The sequence below is a fragment of the Anthonomus grandis genome, chromosome 6, assembly GCF_022605725.1.
Source record: "Anthonomus grandis grandis chromosome 6, icAntGran1.3, whole genome shotgun sequence".
Taxonomy (NCBI): Eukaryota; Metazoa; Arthropoda; class Insecta; order Coleoptera; family Curculionidae; genus Anthonomus; species Anthonomus grandis.
The window spans coordinates 19,292,843-19,312,864 of record NC_065551.1 but is presented as its reverse complement, the minus strand read 5'-3'; the positions used below and the strand labels follow the sequence as shown (position 1 = coordinate 19,312,864).

Here is a 20,022-nt window from a genome sequence, read left to right as displayed (position 1 = left end):
TTACTCGCGCTCAATGGTTTTAATGCAAACCTCATATTAAGGGAACGAAATTATGCAAGCATTATACGAAAATATACATTCCAACTTTGGTAATACCAGACTGTAAAACAACTTCAGATAATACTCCACATTAAAATTCTTAGTAAATCTGACAATGAAGCCCATTGTTTTGTATGCTTCATTCACCATATTGACAATTTGGTCCGTAAAAGCCAAAGTCAATAATTTAGTCAACCACAACACCCAAACCCCTTTCATTTGTACATTTCTGAAGAGAAGAACCATTAATATTGTAACAATATTCTACAATATCACGATTCAGGGTTATAGACATAGTAGAACATTTTTGGTTATTGAAGAGGAGGGCATTTGTATTATACTGGTCTACAACGCTATCAAGGTTTCTCTGTAGACATGACTAGTCTTCTACAGACCCAATCCCCATGCATAACAGGTTATAGTGTTAACCTTGCAGTGCACAGGTTATTAATGGCGATTAAAAATAATAAAGGTCCCAAATTGGAACCCTGGTGAACTCCAGATGTACTACTGTATATATCAGACTTGGCACCCCTGACTTCAACAATAAATATTTGCCTTTTTGATAAATATGATTGAAATAAATAAATTAAGTTAAAAGTGACATTGTTTTCCTAGAGATGCTTTATAAAAACTTTCAATAATTATAATATTGGAATACATTTACAAACCATATTTAAACTTGATGTCAAATAAGTATAATATTAAAAAACTAAAATAATTTTGTTAAAGGTGATACTACAGACTGTCCTCACAAAAGCACGCCGGTAATAACAAGAAAAAAGAACGTAAAAAAATACAGACGGAGAAAAAGTGATACGGTCGGTGGTGGAGCGGCGACTTCCTCATCCATGACCCAATTCGATTTGGGTTGGCTTTTTGAGGGGGGCGAAAGCACTACCGGCGCCAACAAATTGATTAATCGCAAAGGTGACAAATAATCTCGCACTCACTCTAAATTACTATCAATTAAAAAGGTTTACATGTTTGTTTAGAACCTCTGAAAAAGGACAACGAATGGTCGAGTACTACCACAGTATCGTTGGAACAAGATGTGAGTAAGGTGCTGCAGGAAACGGTACCGGCGGTACGCAGCTTAGGAGCGATCCCGAAGAAATTGTCCCAGAAGGACGTGGAAAGGAAAACGCCCAAGAGCGAGTCTGAAAAATGTAAAGCGTGTAGCAGGTAAATGATTTTTTAGTCTAATGCCACATATTATTAATGTTAACTGAACCAACTTTTATTAAGAAAATATATAATTCTTTTTTCTAATATACAGGGTGTCTCAAAATTGACACCCGTGTATTTGGAATTATATACAGGGGACTATTACTAGTTGAAAAGTAAGAGGGAAACTTTTTCTTTCGATTTTTCTTTGTTATCGAGTTATTAAAACAACAATAAATTATAGTGTATTATCAGTTAATTATTTTATTTACTATAACCTACGATTAATAATAAAAAACAACTGGTCTCATATGTGCATATGATCAAATAATGTGCTCAAATCAGTTGCCTCATACTTCAAGACTAACGGTTGCATGATGGATCATGGAAGCACGAACGTTCTGTAGAATATTTCCATCTATTACAGCCACATCAGCATGAATTCGAGGTACAACGGGCTCGAAATAAACTTTTTCCTTGAGATAGCCCTAGAAAAAAAATCAAATGAATAAAATCCGGGGATCTAGATGGCCATGGTATAGGGCCACCTCTTCCAATCCACCTGATTATAAAAATTTTACTTTTTAAGTAAATGAATTATTTGAAAATATATCAATTTATCTATCAGGAAATGTTTCGTTCAATAATCTTCTCAATTTTAGGCCATAATGCTTATCGACCATCGTCGTTGATAAGATCTACTGCGTATTAAGTGAGGGTTTTTATTTCTCCATTCATGCAGGTTATGAGTATTTATGATACTAGTCTCAGTAAAGGTAGATTCATCAGTCCACGTAATATTTTCAATAAAGAGTGGATTATTATTTAGGTTCTGCAACAAAAATCTACAAAATTTTACGCGAAGCTCACTATCCCCTTCATGCCAAATTTGAACTTAAGGTCTAAACGGATAGAGAAAGCAAGGGCGTCAATTTTGAACACTCTTTCGACACACAGTAAGACTGTATACAGTCTTAAGTTTGGTATTCTTTATTATTTGCTTCCTACTTGCTGAATATTAAGGATAATACTCCTTACAATATCAATTATATTTTCAGTCAAAAGTTGATAATTAACGTTTTTTGGAAATTGAAAAACATTTTTTAATATAATAGATTTAATTGCTTTAAATCATGTACTTAATATATAAAATATTTGATATCTCCAATTTTTGCGCATTTACAAATTTCATCAATTTTAGTGACTATTTTTTTTGTAATTGACCAAACGAGGTAATAACATAATTATAATTATTCTCCAATTATGTTGAGCTTGAATTTGCACTAGAAAAAATGGAATATGATCCATACTAAGTAATACATTACGAAAACTTTCTGAATGGAATAACAATAACGTACAGATTGGTCTCATATCTCGAAAGAAAATAATGTAGAAAAAGCTTGTAACAAATTTAATAATAAGTAGAGGATACTTTTAATCCTTGTGTAAGTTTGAAAATTATAAAAAAAAAGAATCAAGGATTGGATTTCAAATGATTTCCTAATAACCATAACAAAAAGTCATAAAATAAAAAAGAATTTAACAAGAACCCATACAAAAGAATTCGAAATAGAGATACAAATATATTAAGGATAGGGCTAGCTACTTCATTCATTATTATATTAATATAGGTAGCCTAATGAAGGATAAAATTCTAATACCTCGGGAAGAGTTCATTATTTCAAAAATATGTCAGTCATCTAGCGCATCTATGTTTCTAACTCTTGTCCGCTTTATGTTGAATAATTTGTTCTAAATTAAATACTTAAGGGCGAAATTTCGACTAGAGTTATAAAGATAACAAGTAAATTTATGTAAACTTATAATACTGATTGAATTTTCACTAAGCAATCACTTATCACTCCTATATAGGATTTTCAAAGTTAAGTTGGCACTATTGCTTAATATTAGAGCTATAAAATCGGTTAAATAGGCAAACGAGTAGTATTTTTTTCGCTGATTACGATAGTAAACATGAAATAAAAATCGAACAACGCGTTCGCGAGTTATTTCAAAAAGTTCCATTTGAGTATGCAAAATTGTCAGTCGATAGTAAATTGAATTCTAAACAAAAGTTATCCTATGATTTTCACCTTAAAATCAAAAATTAAAAAGCAATTGATGATTTTTTAAGATCGTGAAGGTGGCTGAGTTGGTTATCATAATATTGCCCTATCATTAAAGAGGAAGATAGGAAAAATATCCATTACGTAAAAAAAGTATCTTTTATACATCACCCGCCTGCTGCCAAGCATTTTTAAGTCCGTTTGTAAGCCCCCTGCCCTGATCTGGCAATGATTCTGCCATCAATATTATTGATTGCATTATTTATGCTTAGCTGAAGATTTTCTAGAGTATTAGACTGCCTCTTATTCACAAAATCTGCTAAGTACCCCTAAAAGAAAAAATCGGTCGGCGTTATGTCAGGTAATCGAGGAGGCATATGGATAGGGCCGTTAGTTGAAAAAACGGTCATCAACAAGGTCGTGTAATAAAGTAACAATCTGGCGAATATTATGGACAGGAGCTTCATTTTGTTGGAAGTGGTTAGAATCTATTGTATATCCACGAAGTAAGACAGTCAACAGTTCGACGTAACGCTCACCAGTTAATGCATCTTGATAAAATACAGATGGTTTTCGTATTAAACATGCTCCTATTGGAGAAATTGATTGATCGCTCCAAAGAATTTCGCCCAAAAATTAGCATTATAGTTAGAAAAGTTTATAAAGAACCGGTGACATCAACAGGCGGCAAAATCCGCGCATCTCGTTATTCTATCGATCGGGTCAGATGACTATGTTGAGGTCTGAAGACAGTGGAGGCGGCACACTTGTTGAAATTATTAATATTTATTTGTACTAGAGTTTAAATAGCCCTAGATTTTTAGTAGGTATAGCTAGCGATATTATAAGTGCGTTTGATTTAGTTGAAATACCAACTAAGAATGCATATATTTGAATTTAAAATAGGACTTCAAATAGGTAGCTGAAAATTATTCTTTATTCGCATTTTTTTTTAAAGATTAGGTATTTTAAACGACTTGTGTAAAGAAACAAATTGGTATAAGCTTAAAGTTTTATTTCATTATTTTACATATTATATATTTTTATTCACTATCAGACAGTGTATTACAACATGCACACTCTAGGCTGTACATATATACCTACAAGTTAAATACCTATTATTTTGTCACTTAAAATCAAAGTATATTTTAAATAATATAATTTTTAACAGTAATTAATTTTCATTTATTTTTTTAAAATAATATTAATAATTAGACAATTGAATAATTTAAACCAATTTTACTTACCTTTTACAATAAAAATCGGATAGTCTAACTAAAAAAACTATAGTCTATTTCACTATTATATTTAAAAAAAAACACACAACAGATTTTAAATGCCTTATAACACGATTAACTCACTTCCCGGATGAGACAACACTGAGTAGGCCTTCAGGCTACGTCATAGGCTTTAAATCCCCGGCAGGTACAAAGAAACGAAGTACGGCGGCTGCTTTGTTCTTGCGGTTTCTTTAATAAGAAGCGAGAGAAAATATATTGCGGTCGTCTTTGCTCTCTGCCACCGGATTTTCTATCGATTTTGTGTTGAAAAGTGGGTTTATGCGCATATTGAGCAGCCGGTTCTTTATAAACTTTTCTACCTATAAGTCTGACTTGATAAATGAACCATTGCCAAAACTGAATACGTCCTGCACCAATAGGGCATACACTTATGCTTGTGTAGAATGCCATAAATGGTTCCTAGAAGTAATCCACTTTCTTGAACTAAATCACTAAGTGAATTAGTCGGATGAGCATTAAAGTAAGAATACATCAATTTCAGTTGCTTTACATATTATAAATGGTTTTTGGGTCTATTCTCTTTAAATACATTGACATTTGATTTACAAGTGATTTACGACATTTGATTACGAAAGTTACGATATAAAAGCAAAAAGTACCTTCGGTCAAGTAAGTCAGGCATGGGAAATAAAGCACTATAACATTCACAATCGCTTACTATTTTTTCGACAAATAAGATTCTATCACATCACATTTTTTTAAATGCGTTTTTTAAAAGGCGTCTATTCCTCAAAAAACATAAACTTTAAGTTATTTACTCAAGACTGTTCAAATTGTCACTTTAATCTCGATGGTATTTATAAAACAAACGACCGTGTTATATGAAATCAGAGGTGCTTATATGTTGTTAAGGTTATTTTCTTACAGTTTTTTTAAGGTATTTTTTTAAGGTTAATTTTTGTTTAGAATTCAATTTTCTATCGATTGAGAATTTTGCATCCTGGGTGTCATATTAAAAACACTGAACCTTTTGACGTAATTCGCGAACAAGTTGTTCGAATTTTATTTTATTTTCACTATCGTAAAAAATACTACCAGTTTCTCAATTTAACCGACTTTGTAGCTCCAATAATAACGCAGTTAGCAATAGTGACTTAAGTTTGAAAACTCTGTATATAAAAACTAATCAATTATCAAAATTGAAAACTATCGCCCGATAAATATTATAAATAATTTTGCAAAAACTTAATTTATTTTTGCTAAAACTGATATTTTGCGAGATACTAAAAAAATTAAAGAAAACTCAAACAAAGAATGCATTGTCTTCTGTCGTTTGGCACCAGACCTCATGGAAATCTGCTACCAACCTAAAACCATTATGGTATTAAAAATGTGTTGTTGAGCCTTTTGGGAAGTTACTTCGGCTATTTCGATGGGAGGGAACAAATCCTTACATTGGAAATATTAGGGTCTCTTCTTCTTAAAGTGTACCATAATACTCTTCATACTTTCTTTGTCGTATCATGTAGTGTTGATGCCCTACACTCATTTTTAACGAGACAACATGGCAGGAGGCCAGGATGCATTGTGCAATAACTTTTGGCATATAAAGGACTGGTTCTACTCAAAAGGTCACAATCAATATTGAAAAAACAAACTACACTACTTTTTCTTCGATAGATGTTAACAGTTTAATAAAATAATTTTCGATGAAGTCAGTAATGAAGAAATCTGTGAAGTAAGAAAAACTAAATATTTGGGAAATATACTAGACCAAATGGGAAGAACATATTAATTATCTTACAGGCAGAATTAGGCATTCAATGCAAAAATTGTTTCTACTTCGAGCAATTCCAAGCACTAATTTATGGATTATCTATAACTCTTTAGTTGAATCCTTACTTACTTACTGTAGAATAGCACACGCGAATGTGAAACACAAAACTATTGGTAACACGGTAATAACAGTTTTTTAAAGGACTACAAAATACAGTAGGTCTTTAGTTTGGTAATCCTGTTATAAAAATGTTTTGTTGAATTGTTTGATTTTTTTTTTGTTTTGATTAGTTTTATAAGTTTTAATTAATTTTTATGCGTTGCAAATAGCATTGCAATTGCAATAGATTCATAGTTTAGATTGCTTGTTTTGTTTTGCAATTTAGGTTTATATTAAGGCGAAAAAAAATACCAGCAAGTTCTCGCACAGCGTGCTAGCTCCTGAGGGCTGGGGGCATTTTTTTTTAATGGTAAACACAAGCACAAGAGGAAAGTCCTATGTCACTCTTGGAGTGGTGCTTGCGCGAAGATATTTGTGGGCATTTATCTTGAATCGCTGTAGGTTGTATGCGTCGGGAAATATGTGAGGTGGAAGCCCGTTCCACAAAGAAGATGTTCTCCAGATGAATGAGTCCCGATACAGCGACGTCCTTGGGGTAGGCAGGTGTACTCGATGTTGATGAGCCGCAACTGCTAGACGCGTCCTTCTTGCCGGAACAGCCCTGGGTGGAATCAGGCCTGCCAGCTCAGAGGAGCACTTACCGTGATAATAACAGTAGAATAAACAGAGATCAGCCACCTTTCTCCTGTGCTCCAGACTATCCAGACTCTTTGTCAGTTCTGGTTTGTCGATAAGACGAATAGCTCTCTTCTGTATAGAATCCAGCAGGTTTAAACTATGCTTGGGTGCAGAGCTCTAGACATGCGAGCAATACTCAAGGGAAGGGCGTATTTGAGCCTTATAAAGAGTCAGCAGCTGTTCTGGTGTATACAGTTTTTTCGTTTTGAAAAGCACTCCTCATAGAGTTTTTTGGAAGCCGCCCTGGCGACCTCGGCAACGTGGTCATGCCAAGACACACTGTTGGTGACCTCGACTCCTAGAAGATGTAAAGATGATTTTATTGGCAATGTTTTCCCTTCCATAACCAGCTCCGGGCCACCAAGGTTAGTCTTCGTTCTTTAGCGTTAAAATTGACCAAATTGGTATCGCCCCACTCCAAGATTGCTCTAATATCGTTGTTGGTTGAAGCTACTTGTTGCTGCCTAAGATTCTGAGAACTTGCGGTTGTCGTTGGTTTGGCGAACTTAAATGTGGAAATAAGTGTGCTATCGTCCGCAAAGCTGTAGATTGGATTGACAGTTGTTCCTAGCATTATGTATTTATTGCCAATGTTTATTAAATTTACTTGTATTTCTTTTGTTATATTGCATTTGAAAATAAACATTATTATTATTATTATTATTATTATTATTATTATTATTATTATTATTATTATTATTATTATTATTATTATTATTATTATTATTATTATTATTATTATTATTATTATTATTATTATTATTATTATTATTATTATTATTATTTATTATTATTGCATAAACAGAATATATGTGCGAGCTATAAGATGCATAAGTCATTCACAAGGTACTAGGCATAATGTAAATAATTGTCACTTCTAAAGTTTAATAAATTCCATTTAGAGTTCTCTCTCCCTTCAAGCCTAAGGAATCTGAAGTTTATTGACTATTTGAATTTAAAGTATTATAATTTATTACCAAATGAAACTAAAGAAATTAAAAGTTACAAAAAAATTAAAAATTGAAAGAATATATTTACTTAAATATTAATAGATTTAAATCTGGCATCTTAAGTACATATAAAGGGTGTTAATACAATATGTAGAAAAACTTTTACTATCGAATTCTTGATTGATTTGAGGGCGAAACGTTTATGTGTACATGGGTCCCTAACGGCTTTGTTTTCGAGCACGAGCATTTCAATAAAGAAATGCAGCTAACGTTCTAAGTACGGCCAGAATAATGAAATGTATTTATTGAACAATTGCTATAACCTATGTTTGATATAGCATGTTTTACAAGCTGCTGAGGCTCATTATGAAAGTAGATTAAAATAGTAATATCCTATATTTTTGGAGAGAAACGACAATAGAAAATATAGAATATCAATAAAATAAATAATTTGTTTTCGTGCTGATATGCTCTAGCTTGCAAATAAAACCGTTCCGCAGGATTGGATGGTTCAAGTTTGTCTACATAATTTATTAACACACTGTATATGTAATGTGTATACATATTTATTCAATTTCCGATTTGTCTTGTTCAGAAATGTAGAATTACATGTTGGGTTGCCTTTGTTTAAAGGACTTTTAAATCTTTGTTTCAGGTTTTTTTATTTACATTTATAAGTTTTTTTTGGATGCTCGAGTTTTTCAGATATTGTTTTTCTAAATAAGGTACAATACTTTAGTTTACACTAATTTAAGGCACACACAGGTGTCAACTCACTTAGGTTTTTAAGGTATAATTTATTGTATGAAGTATTTTATTAAATTGAATTGAATTGTTTTAGGTGTAAATCCGACCCAGAAAAATCGAAATCCTTAAAAGAAAACAAAGTCACCCAAACCACTCGCCTTAAGGGAATTAGTCCGAGCACCAGCTACGAAGATCTTGAAGACGACCCGGGCAAGAAAGAGCGAAGAGAAAAAGCTGATCTGCCGCGAAAAGGTTTGTGCTGTTAATGTTAATGTTTTAACCACAAAAAAACACACTCTCGCTTAAACTTGCGCTACGCTCTTACCCTCGCTTTTACTAATCGATCTCTGTTAGATCCTTTAAAGCATCAGCAAGAGCATATGAAAAGTGAAGAGGCCTCCTCCAGCGGTTCAAACAACGAACTTAGTACGCTTTTACCACCCGCGCCCCCGTTACTGTCGGCGTTTTTGAATCCCAGGAGGGACCTACTCACCGCTTCTTGGGTTTCGGGTAAGAAAAATCATAAATTTTTTTCTTTTTGGGATAATTATTGGGGCATAACACCTTTCACTTTATATAACAAATTCATGTAAATTTAGGTGTATACTTATGTTTATTTCAAATAGTTTAGCAGAAAACAAAAGTCCTAATACAAGCCAATCTATATAAGAAGTTAAGACTCAAACAAATATATTCATCAATAAAAAAATACCAAAGTTGTGTCAATAATTGTCACTGACATATGTTGATATTAATCAAAATAGGTGCTATAGTTGTATCAACAAAAAAAACATAAAAAAAAGACAAGCTATCCAACAATGTTAAAAAACCTAAACTTATATTATCATTACCAAAAATAGATGCTAAAGTTCAAAGAATAATGGTTTAATCTTTTTTGTAAACATTGCTATTCAACCATTACAACTAAGATTAGGCTTTGTGTTAGAAAACAAATAAATATTCAATTAAATTTAAATAAAAAAATTAAATATTAAGAAGTGAACTAACCAATTACAACTACAACAATGTATCGTCGAACAATTCATTAATACACTTTATTAAGAATCTTATATATGTAATCTATGTCAAAGTTATGTTGGATATTAAGAAGCTATAGATGTAGCTAGGTTTTTTAACATTGTTGGATGTATTTCAAAGTCACAGTAAATTTGAAATTCTGGATCATTTTTATAATAGAAACCTAAGAATTAAAAAAAAACGTTAAAAACTTTATTAATTTCTCTATCCATATCTAGATCCTTTAGGCAGTTACCTTTTAAGATAAGATCGATAGAATGGGGGAAATAGAATATATCGGTAATTTTAAGAAAAAAATCGGCTATGGGTTTTATATTTTGGATTTGAAACTAAAAGTTTTTTCCTACAAACTAAAACGCCATTTACTAACTACAGCTATAGCAAATTGCACCAAAAAAGTGAAGTTTTAAATTATGGCTACCATTTTGCCTCAAGTATTCTGAAAATGTTCTGGTTTCGGGCGGTACATGCATTTCTTATTTTAAAAATCAAACTTGTTTATATACGATATTTATACTTAGTGTTAGATGAATTATGCATATAACTCATCCAATTTACCGTGAAACTTGAGAGCAGAACTTATATTGAGAACGCATTCGGCGTTAGTTCATGACTCGTAAAATATATTGCGACTAAACTTTCTGATTTAAATTATTAAATTGTCTAAATTTATTTCTTTCCTTTAAATTAAAAAAAAACCTTGTGAAAAAAAATCTAAATTATTGCAAAAAAAAAGAAAGTTCTAAAGGTTCGTCTTCTGTCTCGGAACTACTGTTTTTCTGAAAATCCACATTGTTCTTGTCCGATCCTTTTAAATGTGTGACTAACTGACCAATAATCATTAAAAAAAGTAAGAAATAGCACGCTCACAGCATTTTTTCTACTTCTCTTTACAAAATTGAAAAAAAAATTACATTACTGCTCAACACTTTTAAATTTAAAATCTACATTTTTATCAGCAACATATTGTTTTAAAGCAGCTCATACCAACTCAATTGGATTTAAGTCTGGCTGGAAGTTGTAAAACAGAATGACCTACATCGGTCATAAGCTGTATTTAGGTTTATATTTTTTTTCTCTCGCTACATAATTCCGCTTTTAAAATTTCTTCTAAAAATGAAATATTTCGTTGTCTCAACCAGTTCTTCATTAGATCTTTTCTGGAGTCCATATTCGGACATTTTTCCACTTGAATATTATGGTGCTTTATCTATAATGAAAACACTATAGGTTGGAATATTTGGAGTTTTTGTTGAATCCATTTTTTGTAGTTAATAAAATTTATTTCATTACGATAGTCACCCTAGTTAGTTTCATATTATACATTATATAAATTATAAATATCCGTTTATAAAAACCATTTCGTCGCCTACATTAACAATAATCATTATTTGCCCTTTGTATACTGCCGTATGAAACCCTTCGTTAGCATTGCTTCTCCAGGTTTTTTCATGGGTATGCGAGAAATGGTTATTTTATCCTTGAAAATTATGGGGCGATTTTGTTATTGCTATATTGGCTATATTGCCTAATGGTCGTAAGCACTTGTATTTCAGGCTTCTCTATTAAAAGTTTTCTATTATTATACTTGTTTTTAACGTAACTGATTTTCTGAGAAATCAGAGGTTGATTTTCTCCAGCCTCTCTTCTCAGCCGCATAAAAACATAATATTAGCTATAACCTCCCTCGTTTGTCTCGAAAGACTTTGCCTTAGAACTTTTCTGCAAAATGAATTAATGATTATAGTCTTGATTTTATGTACGAATACTTTAAAATATTTTTAGCTTTAAATTGTTTAATAAATTGGGTTTTTTCTTTTTCTTTTTTTTCTCAGATCGAAAAAATTGAAAATTGATTATTTTGCTTTGAAAAATGCATGAAATAATTGCAAAATAGTGTCGAATTTGGCTTGGCTTGCGCATCTGAAGAACCTTCTGATTCACGTCTCTAAAATCATTTGAGAAGCTGCAAAATTTGACGCAAAATTCAAAATTGCAGTAATAAAAATATTCCTATTTTAAAAAATAGTGCAAAAAGGTAGCAAGAAATGATAAGTGGTACATGAATTTTAAATAAATTTGTTAAATAACAAAACTATAACATGAGAAAGACGCGAATTTGCAGTGAAATTAAAGCACTTTGAAAGTTTTCTAGAATTGTCCCTGCTTCAACCTGCTTATTATCATATGCTATTAGCATGAATTTATAACGCAGCAAAATTTTTCAAGATCATACTGCACGCACAAAATAAATCCATAAAATGCGCTTCTAATTTGCTTTTTAAGTAACCAGATTAACTTATTGCTTTAAAATATGCCTAATAAACAACACCTAATATAACATTGTATTAAATTTCCAATTATTTACTCAAATATGCAAATTTTATGTAGAAAATTCGCCGAGATCGAGCCAAAGAACCCGATTAAAAAGAGCACGAGCTAACATAAAAGGAAACAGAGAACGCACCGCCAAAAAAGAAAACGCTATTGCCATGTCCTTGTCTAGCGGCCAGGGCACTCATACGGCCAAAAACTTTAATGACACCAGCGATGGCGCGGTTCACTGCTTTATGGATGAACATGGAAATTGGGTTACATATACTTTTGATGAAAAAGGTAAAAACATAATTTTTTCTCTGTTACCTATTTTATTAGGTTTTACGTTAATTTTTTTTATTTTGAAAACATAATTTATTTAAGCAATCAGTTACATACAAGATATTACAATTATTATTAAAGCTAAATATATATTTTGAAAGCTAATAAAAATAATAAACTCTTAAACAATGTCATTTATAGCATTGATGATACCAGAGCTTCACTAATAACTAAACCGTAACACGTGTAGTCTTGTTTTACAATCATTACATCAAATTAAATAATACCTAAACATACAGAAAACAATTTTAACATTGACTAACAGCAATCTTAACTTTCCTAATAAATCTGTAGTAAGAATTCTCCTGTTTTATTTGAGAAGGTACATAATTAAATATCTGTGAAGCTTCATTAGGATTTCTTAGAGCTATGTTGGTTCTAGCATTATTTAGTCTAACATTATTATTTCTTAATTGATATGAATGTATGACATTTGAGTATACAATAGTGTGATTTGACTTTTGTAGCTGATGTATAATCTTAAAAATTAATTTTACCTGCTCCAACTCGCAAATTTTTTCAGTATTTTTAGCATTCAAGCAAATTATTGGTGTGCATAAGGTAGTCAAGATCGAAAAGGATTGTAAATATTTTATTTTGCAACATTTGAATTTTCAAGTTAGTGTTAGTACATATGCCCCACATCGGAATCTTAGTACAGACAAAATATACGCATTATATATTTAATATTTAGCTGAAATATTGAGAAAATCTTTACATTGGTAGAGTGCTCCCACAAAAGATATGATTTTGTCATAAACATGCTCAACATGAGAATTTCTAGCTAAGTTTCTCATCCAGTATAAGACCCAAGTACTTTATACTACCTGTTTTAATTATAGCATTAAGTTATTTAAAGATATATTTATTTGATTTATTTTTTTGTTTAAACAATATGCAGTTCGTTTTATCTAAATTAATTATTAAGTTATTTTGGGGCAACCATTGAATATATTTGAATAAATCCTTATTTGCTCGATTAACTAAAACATCGTTATTGTCTGAATAAAGTAGTGCAGCAGCGTCATCTGCAAATGTAAAATACTGGGCATCCAACCGGGCTAACCTCATACTAAGGACAAATAGTGCATATAGTAAGGGCCACACTACAGATCCTAGGGGTACGCCACAGTTATATGTCAATACTTCACTTTTCTGACCATTTAGATACACATATCGCTTTCTATTTAATAAGTACGACGCAATCAAGGCAAATATAACCCCCCTAAGCCCCATTTTTTTCCCAATTATAGAAATTGGTCTATAGTTAGTTTGCTGAGTTTTAGATCCTGATTTATACAGGGTGTCCGGAAAAAGGAGGCCAATCCGCCGGCCACGTATAGGGAGGACCAAAATAGTGCGACTTTCGTTATGTCATTTTTTAATTGGGCGCTCGGTATTCAATATACAGGGCGTCAAAATGAGAAATATAAAATCGTTTTTTTGAAGTTAGTCGAGTGTTTCATAAGATATTAAATTAAAATTTGGTGTGAGGAGGTTTTTTGGCACGAAAAAATTGAAATCCGTTCACGGATTTGCTATACCTTGCAGAGGGCGCCACTTGTGGTAGGTTGCATGTATTAAAAATACCAAAACTTTTTTGTACAATAAAGTTCTAGTAAAAAAATTTTTATTATGCAATCTTTTCTTGTAAAAAAAGTATTCTTGGTAAATGTCAGCCTGAGAATCCGTTTATGAGATATCTTAATTTTTCAAAATCTAAATACATTTTAACAAGTTAATAAAATAAAGGTAAATTATTTTTCTAAATTAATGCTAAATTACTTATTATAATAAAAATCTTACAATAATGATCCTAAATTATTTGTTCTACGTAACCTCCATTCATTTGTATACACATAAGAGCCCTCTTTATTAAAGAAAATCTAAGGCTTTGTATAATATATTTGGTTTCAACCTGAAATGCAAGTTGCAATGATTCTTTCCCTTAAATGATCCTCGTTTAAAATCGAAACCATATACACAAAGTTTTTCATACATCCCCAGACTGAAAAATCCAATAGTGTAAGGTCGGGCGAACGAGGTGGCCACGGAACAGGAGCATCTCGACCCCGATCAATCCAGCGATTAGGAAATACTTAATGTATATAGTTCCTAACATTTATAGTTCACGCATTCGCTAATGCGTGAACGGATTTTAATTTCTCGTTCTAAAAAAACCCCTCACACCAGATTTTAATTTAATATCTCATGAAACACTCGACTTACTTCAAAAAAACGATTTTATATTACTCATTTTGAGGCCCTGTATATTGAATACCGAGCGCTCAATTAAAAAATTACATAACGAAAGTCGCATTATTTTGGTTCACCCTATATGTCGCCGGCGGATTGGCCTCCTTTTCCCGGACACCCTGTATATTGGACAGACTTTGGATATTTTTAGTTCTGAAGGAAATTCAGCAGTAACAAGGGCTCCATTTACAAGCTTTACCAATATACATACATCACATGTTCTTTTATATTGATTAAATAACTCTCAACTATTCCGATATTATCAAGGCCTGGTGCTGCATTTTTTTTCAGGTTTAATATTATGCTATTTAATTCATTATAACCTGTAGGTTCTAAAAATGCATGTAACCATAATGCAATTCAATTTCATAATGCATTCAATTTCATTAAACTTTTGGATAATATTTAAGTGTCCAGTTTGGTTTTGTATATCCCTGACCATGGTCGTACCTATCTCTATAAAATATATATTCAAACTATTTGTGATATCTTTACTATCACTTATAAGTGCACCATTTATTCCGATTTGATTAATATTATTTTTACCTTACTTATTTAAAAATTTATTTATTAGATTCCATTGTTTTTTCGGATTTTTTCCAGCCTGAATCCTTCTTAAAATAATTATATTTTTGTGCTTTTTATAGACTCTTTCTTTTTCTCTTCATAAAATTAATAGGTCTGGTGTAATCCATTCATTATTTTGATGACATTTAATATTTTTTATAGTAGTAGATTCTTTTTTACAATTCGAAATAAGATTAATCAACTCATGAAAAGAGTTAATATTTACATTTGCTATTTTATTTTGAATATTTTTGTATATTTAGTATAGGATGTTGAATATATATTTTAGGTTTGAACCTTTTTATAGATTCGATTACCTCTAAACTAATCATCCTATGATCGAATAGAGAATTATATGATATATTTAAATTTAAATATGATATATCTCCCATGATTAATTATTGAAATGTTTTATTATACTTAATTCAATCTAAGTCCAATAACAGTCTCAGGCACTTACTTCGTCCTTTTTTTGGCATGTAAAATGTGAAACTCTCCGGAAGAAATAAAGAATATTTTTTCTGAAAGTAACTTTATAATGATTTCTGCCAGTTGAGATCTTTCATTATTTCTTTCAAGAAGTTTAGGTAATTCTTTTAGTCTCCTGATTATATGGATTCACTTAAAAATTAGTGAATAGTTCCTGGTCATTTCAAAAAACAACTTGCCTTTCAATGATTTTTTAAAAATTGATTTATTCGTAGAATATTTTTACAAAAAGGTTTGGATTAATTTAAAGAGGGAGGGAGGGGTCAAAAATAATTTCAACAACTTGCAAGGAGTAAACAGGATTATTTCTAAAATATAAAGTAATTTTATTAGTTAGGCCCTAATATTTCAGGTCAGTTTATTGGTTTTTCCGGCCACTTATTTGGTGTTTCAAGTGTTTGAGCTCATTAGTTAGTTCTTCCAGACATTTTAGGTCATTATTTAGATCTTTAGATTATATTTCATAATTAAAAACCAATTTTGGAATAATCAGGATAATTTCTGGAGTATAACTGATAATATAGTCATTTTATAATATTTCCTGGTTAATTAATTCTTTTTAGTAATGGTCTAAAATTTCACATTTTTTATTTCATTTTCGACGGCAAAAACTTTGTATTAAAGACTTTAATTATAATAGGAGGCGCGCAAGCAACAACTAACATAGACCCATTAGGAATTCATAATTTTCAAGAGCGTAGACCGAAAAAACAACGTCCTGAGGGTGAAAATCAGGCTAGTAAAGCTCAAAACGATAACAGTGAAATATGGGACAGTAATGATAGTATTGAAGCGAGTTCGGTTTCGACTGTTATGGGTTCGAGGAATAACAGTAGGCCTAGTATAGGCCAGGAGAGTGTGCAACTCAGGTAAGAGTTTAAGAATTTTACAGTTAAATATATAAAAATATATGTGCTCAGAAATAAACAAAAATATTGTTCGCTTGTTAACAATATATCACAGACTGGAGAATGTTTAAAGAAGTAGATGACATGATCATAAATTGTATTATTTAATCTTTAACATCATGATGATAAGCTCTTATAATCTATAGAAATCAATGTACAACACCTAACTGCAAATTCCTTGGCTTAAAGTAGAATGATTTAGACCAACTTGTCTATACCAAATTTGCTTCGTTTGGCCGCTAGACAGTGCCAAAAATTAAAATGGTTTTTTTAAGTAGCGTATTCTTAAAAGTCTCACCTCAAAAGTGTAACTCAATATAAAAAATATATATTTTTTTATTTATCTCCTATAATTAAGATGAAAATATCAAATATTATAATTTAAAATTAATGATTGAATTTGTATCTTCTAACGTTAATAGTAAAGTGGGGTGAGGCTCCGTCATTCATAAACCACATTTCAGCCCTAAGTTAAAATTTCCAATGCTGCAGACTATTTTAGAAAGAAAACCAGATGTGACGCCCAAAGTGCAATTTAATTTTATAAAAATAATTACTTTATGCATCCAAGACACTGGACAACATTTTGAGCATTTGTTACGAAAATATTAGAGTAAATTTTAGTTTTGGAGTTTTTATTTTTTTGTTTTTATATTTTATCATATTATGTAAATATTTTTTTATTTGTAGATATTTTGAATTGGTAATATTTTTTGATATTTTCTGTTTTGAATAAACGCCTATAGTAAATTTAAGATCTCTTTTATTTTTATTCTTTTTTGCATTAAACTGTATGTTTAATAAAAAATATAGGAGACAAATACAAACTTTAGCAATTATCACAATCAACAATTAGTGACACGTACTATAAAATCCTTTAATTTACAAAAGATTTACAACAATCACAATCTTCTTTTACTCTAAAAAGTACTTTTTAGGGGAAAAGAAGATAGCAGCTAGCTAGAAGTTGTAGCGCCTAAAAAGTATTTTTAGCCAAGCTCGATAATTTTTATGACAATTTTAGTTTTCCGTCGGACTTTCAACCGAAAATCTGTCATAAGCCTACATTTTTTAGCTTCTGATAAAATAGCCTTAACCGAACACCTTATATTTATTTAGTTTACTATCAAGTTAAAAATATTGTGGAAACCTAACTCGTTTTATGCAGGGTATCTGACAATTAATAATACTTCATAAATCTCTTAAAGGCGTTTACTTTTTACAAAGAAAATAAAAATAAACCTTATATGTTTATTTTGCTACTATGTTTTTTTATATTAATTTTACATTTCAAAATTAAATATATACAGAAAATATTATTAAAATTATGCTTTATTTTAAAAATGTATACTTAAAAAAATATTAAAAGCAATTTAGGTTTTGAAAATATTATTAGGTATTTTTACTATTTATTATTATTTATTTTTTCTAATATACACGAGTATTTAGTTCATTCGGTAAGTTACGGTATAATCAAAAGGCAGGGGCCACCTCATAAATAGGTTAACAATATACCAAAAATGTATTTACATATAAAAAAATTGTGGAAACTGATATGGTAGATTTACGATAAAACTAGAGTGACAATAAACACATAGTTTTACAGGACTGTCTTAAGTAGGCACAATAGATTTCAGACCTGTATGAAATCATAAACTAATAAAAACTCATATACCTTACAGGTATTTGTTATTGTTTGGTCTATCTTTAACGTTTATATTTATTTGTATTTTAGTAAAAACTATTATCTTAAAATACAAATAAATTAACTTAAGTAATATTATTTACTTTTTTAGAGATATCTAAGTGTATACCTTTTGTCAGACTGAGCTTTCGCTTGAAATAAACATCTCCAGGGTGCCAGGGTATTAGGGTATTTTTTTGTAATTTATTTTACTTTTTTTGGAAGAAGAAACGAATATATTATGTAGTATGATTATAAGTTCAATATAAAGTCGAAATTATACCTATTTGTAATGACGTCATTTTTGTTTATCTTTGTTTAGCATATTCCAAACAGCGGCGACAACAAACTTTTGAAAAAAATTGGTTGATTATTCATTGTTCATTGATGATTATTCATCTTTTATATACTAGGTTATGTGAAATATCCGTCACTGTCAATCAAAAATATTGGTTTGTCAACTTGTTCTTGAAAGTTATTTCGAAAAGTGTTAGATAATGCCTAAAAAAAGATATAATATGTATAATGAACAATCGCAGCTGATGATTTTAAATATATTGGCTTTTTTTCAACTGGAAAAGGAACAAGTCCGAAACGAAATTCCACTTCAAATTGAGAATGTGATACAGCGAGCCGCAGATGCAACAAAATTGAGCACAACAACGATCGCAAATCTAAAGAAGAATGGGATAAAATCAGATTAGGATTACGCAGCCCGTATATCTTCCAAGCAAAAGACAGCAAAAACCAAAATTACAACATATTTGAAACATAGAATTCGGGACACAATTTATTCTATGTACGCCAGAAAAGAATATGTAATATTTGCAACAATAAGAGAAAAGTTCAGGGAAGAAATTGAATATTTTAAGCTTTTTTTGTTCTAGCAAATTTTATTTTATGATCGTCGTTTAAGTATTCAATCATATTGTTGCAATTTCATTAACTTGGTAATGCAATATGGCGTGTTTTTTTGAGTTTGTATGTTTTATTTTTTGGAATGGTATTTTCATTTTAATGTGTTAACATATTCCTTCAAGCAGCATTTTTTTCCATGAACAAGTAATTGTCAGTATTTAAATTTTTCCCAGTGAGTTAAAATAATTTTATACCATTATTCACAATTTTTGTAAGCTCGGTTTTGTTACGTCTACTGCTCGTGCCGAATTCTTCTTTTCAAATATGTTGTAGATTTGGTTTTTGCGGTCTTTTGCTTGGAAAATATATGAGCAGCGTAATCCTGATCTGATTTTATCCCATTCTTCTTTATATTTGCGATCGTTGTTGTGCTCAATTTTGTTGCATCTGCGGCTCGCTCTATCACATTCTCAATTTGAAGTGTAATTCCGTTTCGGACTTGTTGTTTATGTCCCATTATTTATGATTAATTATAATAATATTTGTTAATTGTTAAGTTTTTTAATAATTCAATAAATACTACAAGATTTCTTAAAATTTTTTGGGAATGAAAGTATATACACGAATATAAAAATATAATAAAATGCTGCTAAAATAAATCATTTGTTAATTTCTGAACGTATAAAAATGCATAGCAGACTATTAATTTCTGAAGGCGATGGTAAAGTTTCTAACCTAATATTGATTGGCAAAAATATCTACGCCATACGTTTTTTCTC

General features: G+C 30.7%; 1 protein-coding gene and 1 long non-coding RNA gene across 7 annotated transcripts in view; one reads left to right on the top strand and one right to left on the bottom strand.

Annotated features, from left to right (window-relative positions):
* Positions 1-20,022, top strand: part of LOC126737205 (pecanex-like protein 1) — a 78,706-nt gene that overhangs the window by 16,065 nt on the left and 42,619 nt on the right. For 2 of the 5 annotated variants that reach the window (XM_050441987.1, XM_050441984.1), the window contains 6 exons: positions 772-969; positions 1,035-1,224; positions 8,880-9,037; positions 9,140-9,295; positions 12,215-12,439; positions 16,434-16,662. In XM_050441987.1, coding sequence (XP_050297944.1) covers positions 772-969; positions 1,035-1,224; positions 8,880-9,037; positions 9,140-9,295; positions 12,215-12,439; positions 16,434-16,662 — 1,156 coding nt within the window. Of the gene's footprint in view, positions 1-771; positions 970-1,016; positions 1,225-8,879; positions 9,038-9,139; positions 9,296-12,214; positions 12,440-16,433; positions 16,663-20,022 lie in introns of all 5 variants that reach the window. The other 3 variants (XM_050441985.1, XM_050441983.1, XM_050441986.1) reach the window with 2 other exon arrangements.
* On the bottom strand, positions 1,455-18,788 carry LOC126737206 (uncharacterized). 2 transcript variants are annotated; one of them, XR_007660970.1, is made up of 2 exons: positions 18,669-18,788; positions 1,455-1,694 (listed from the first exon to the last, which is right to left on the bottom strand). It is a non-coding gene; the product is annotated as an uncharacterized LOC126737206 (long non-coding RNA). The 2 variants fall into 2 exon arrangements; XR_007660969.1 differs by having other exon boundaries at positions 18,516-18,768.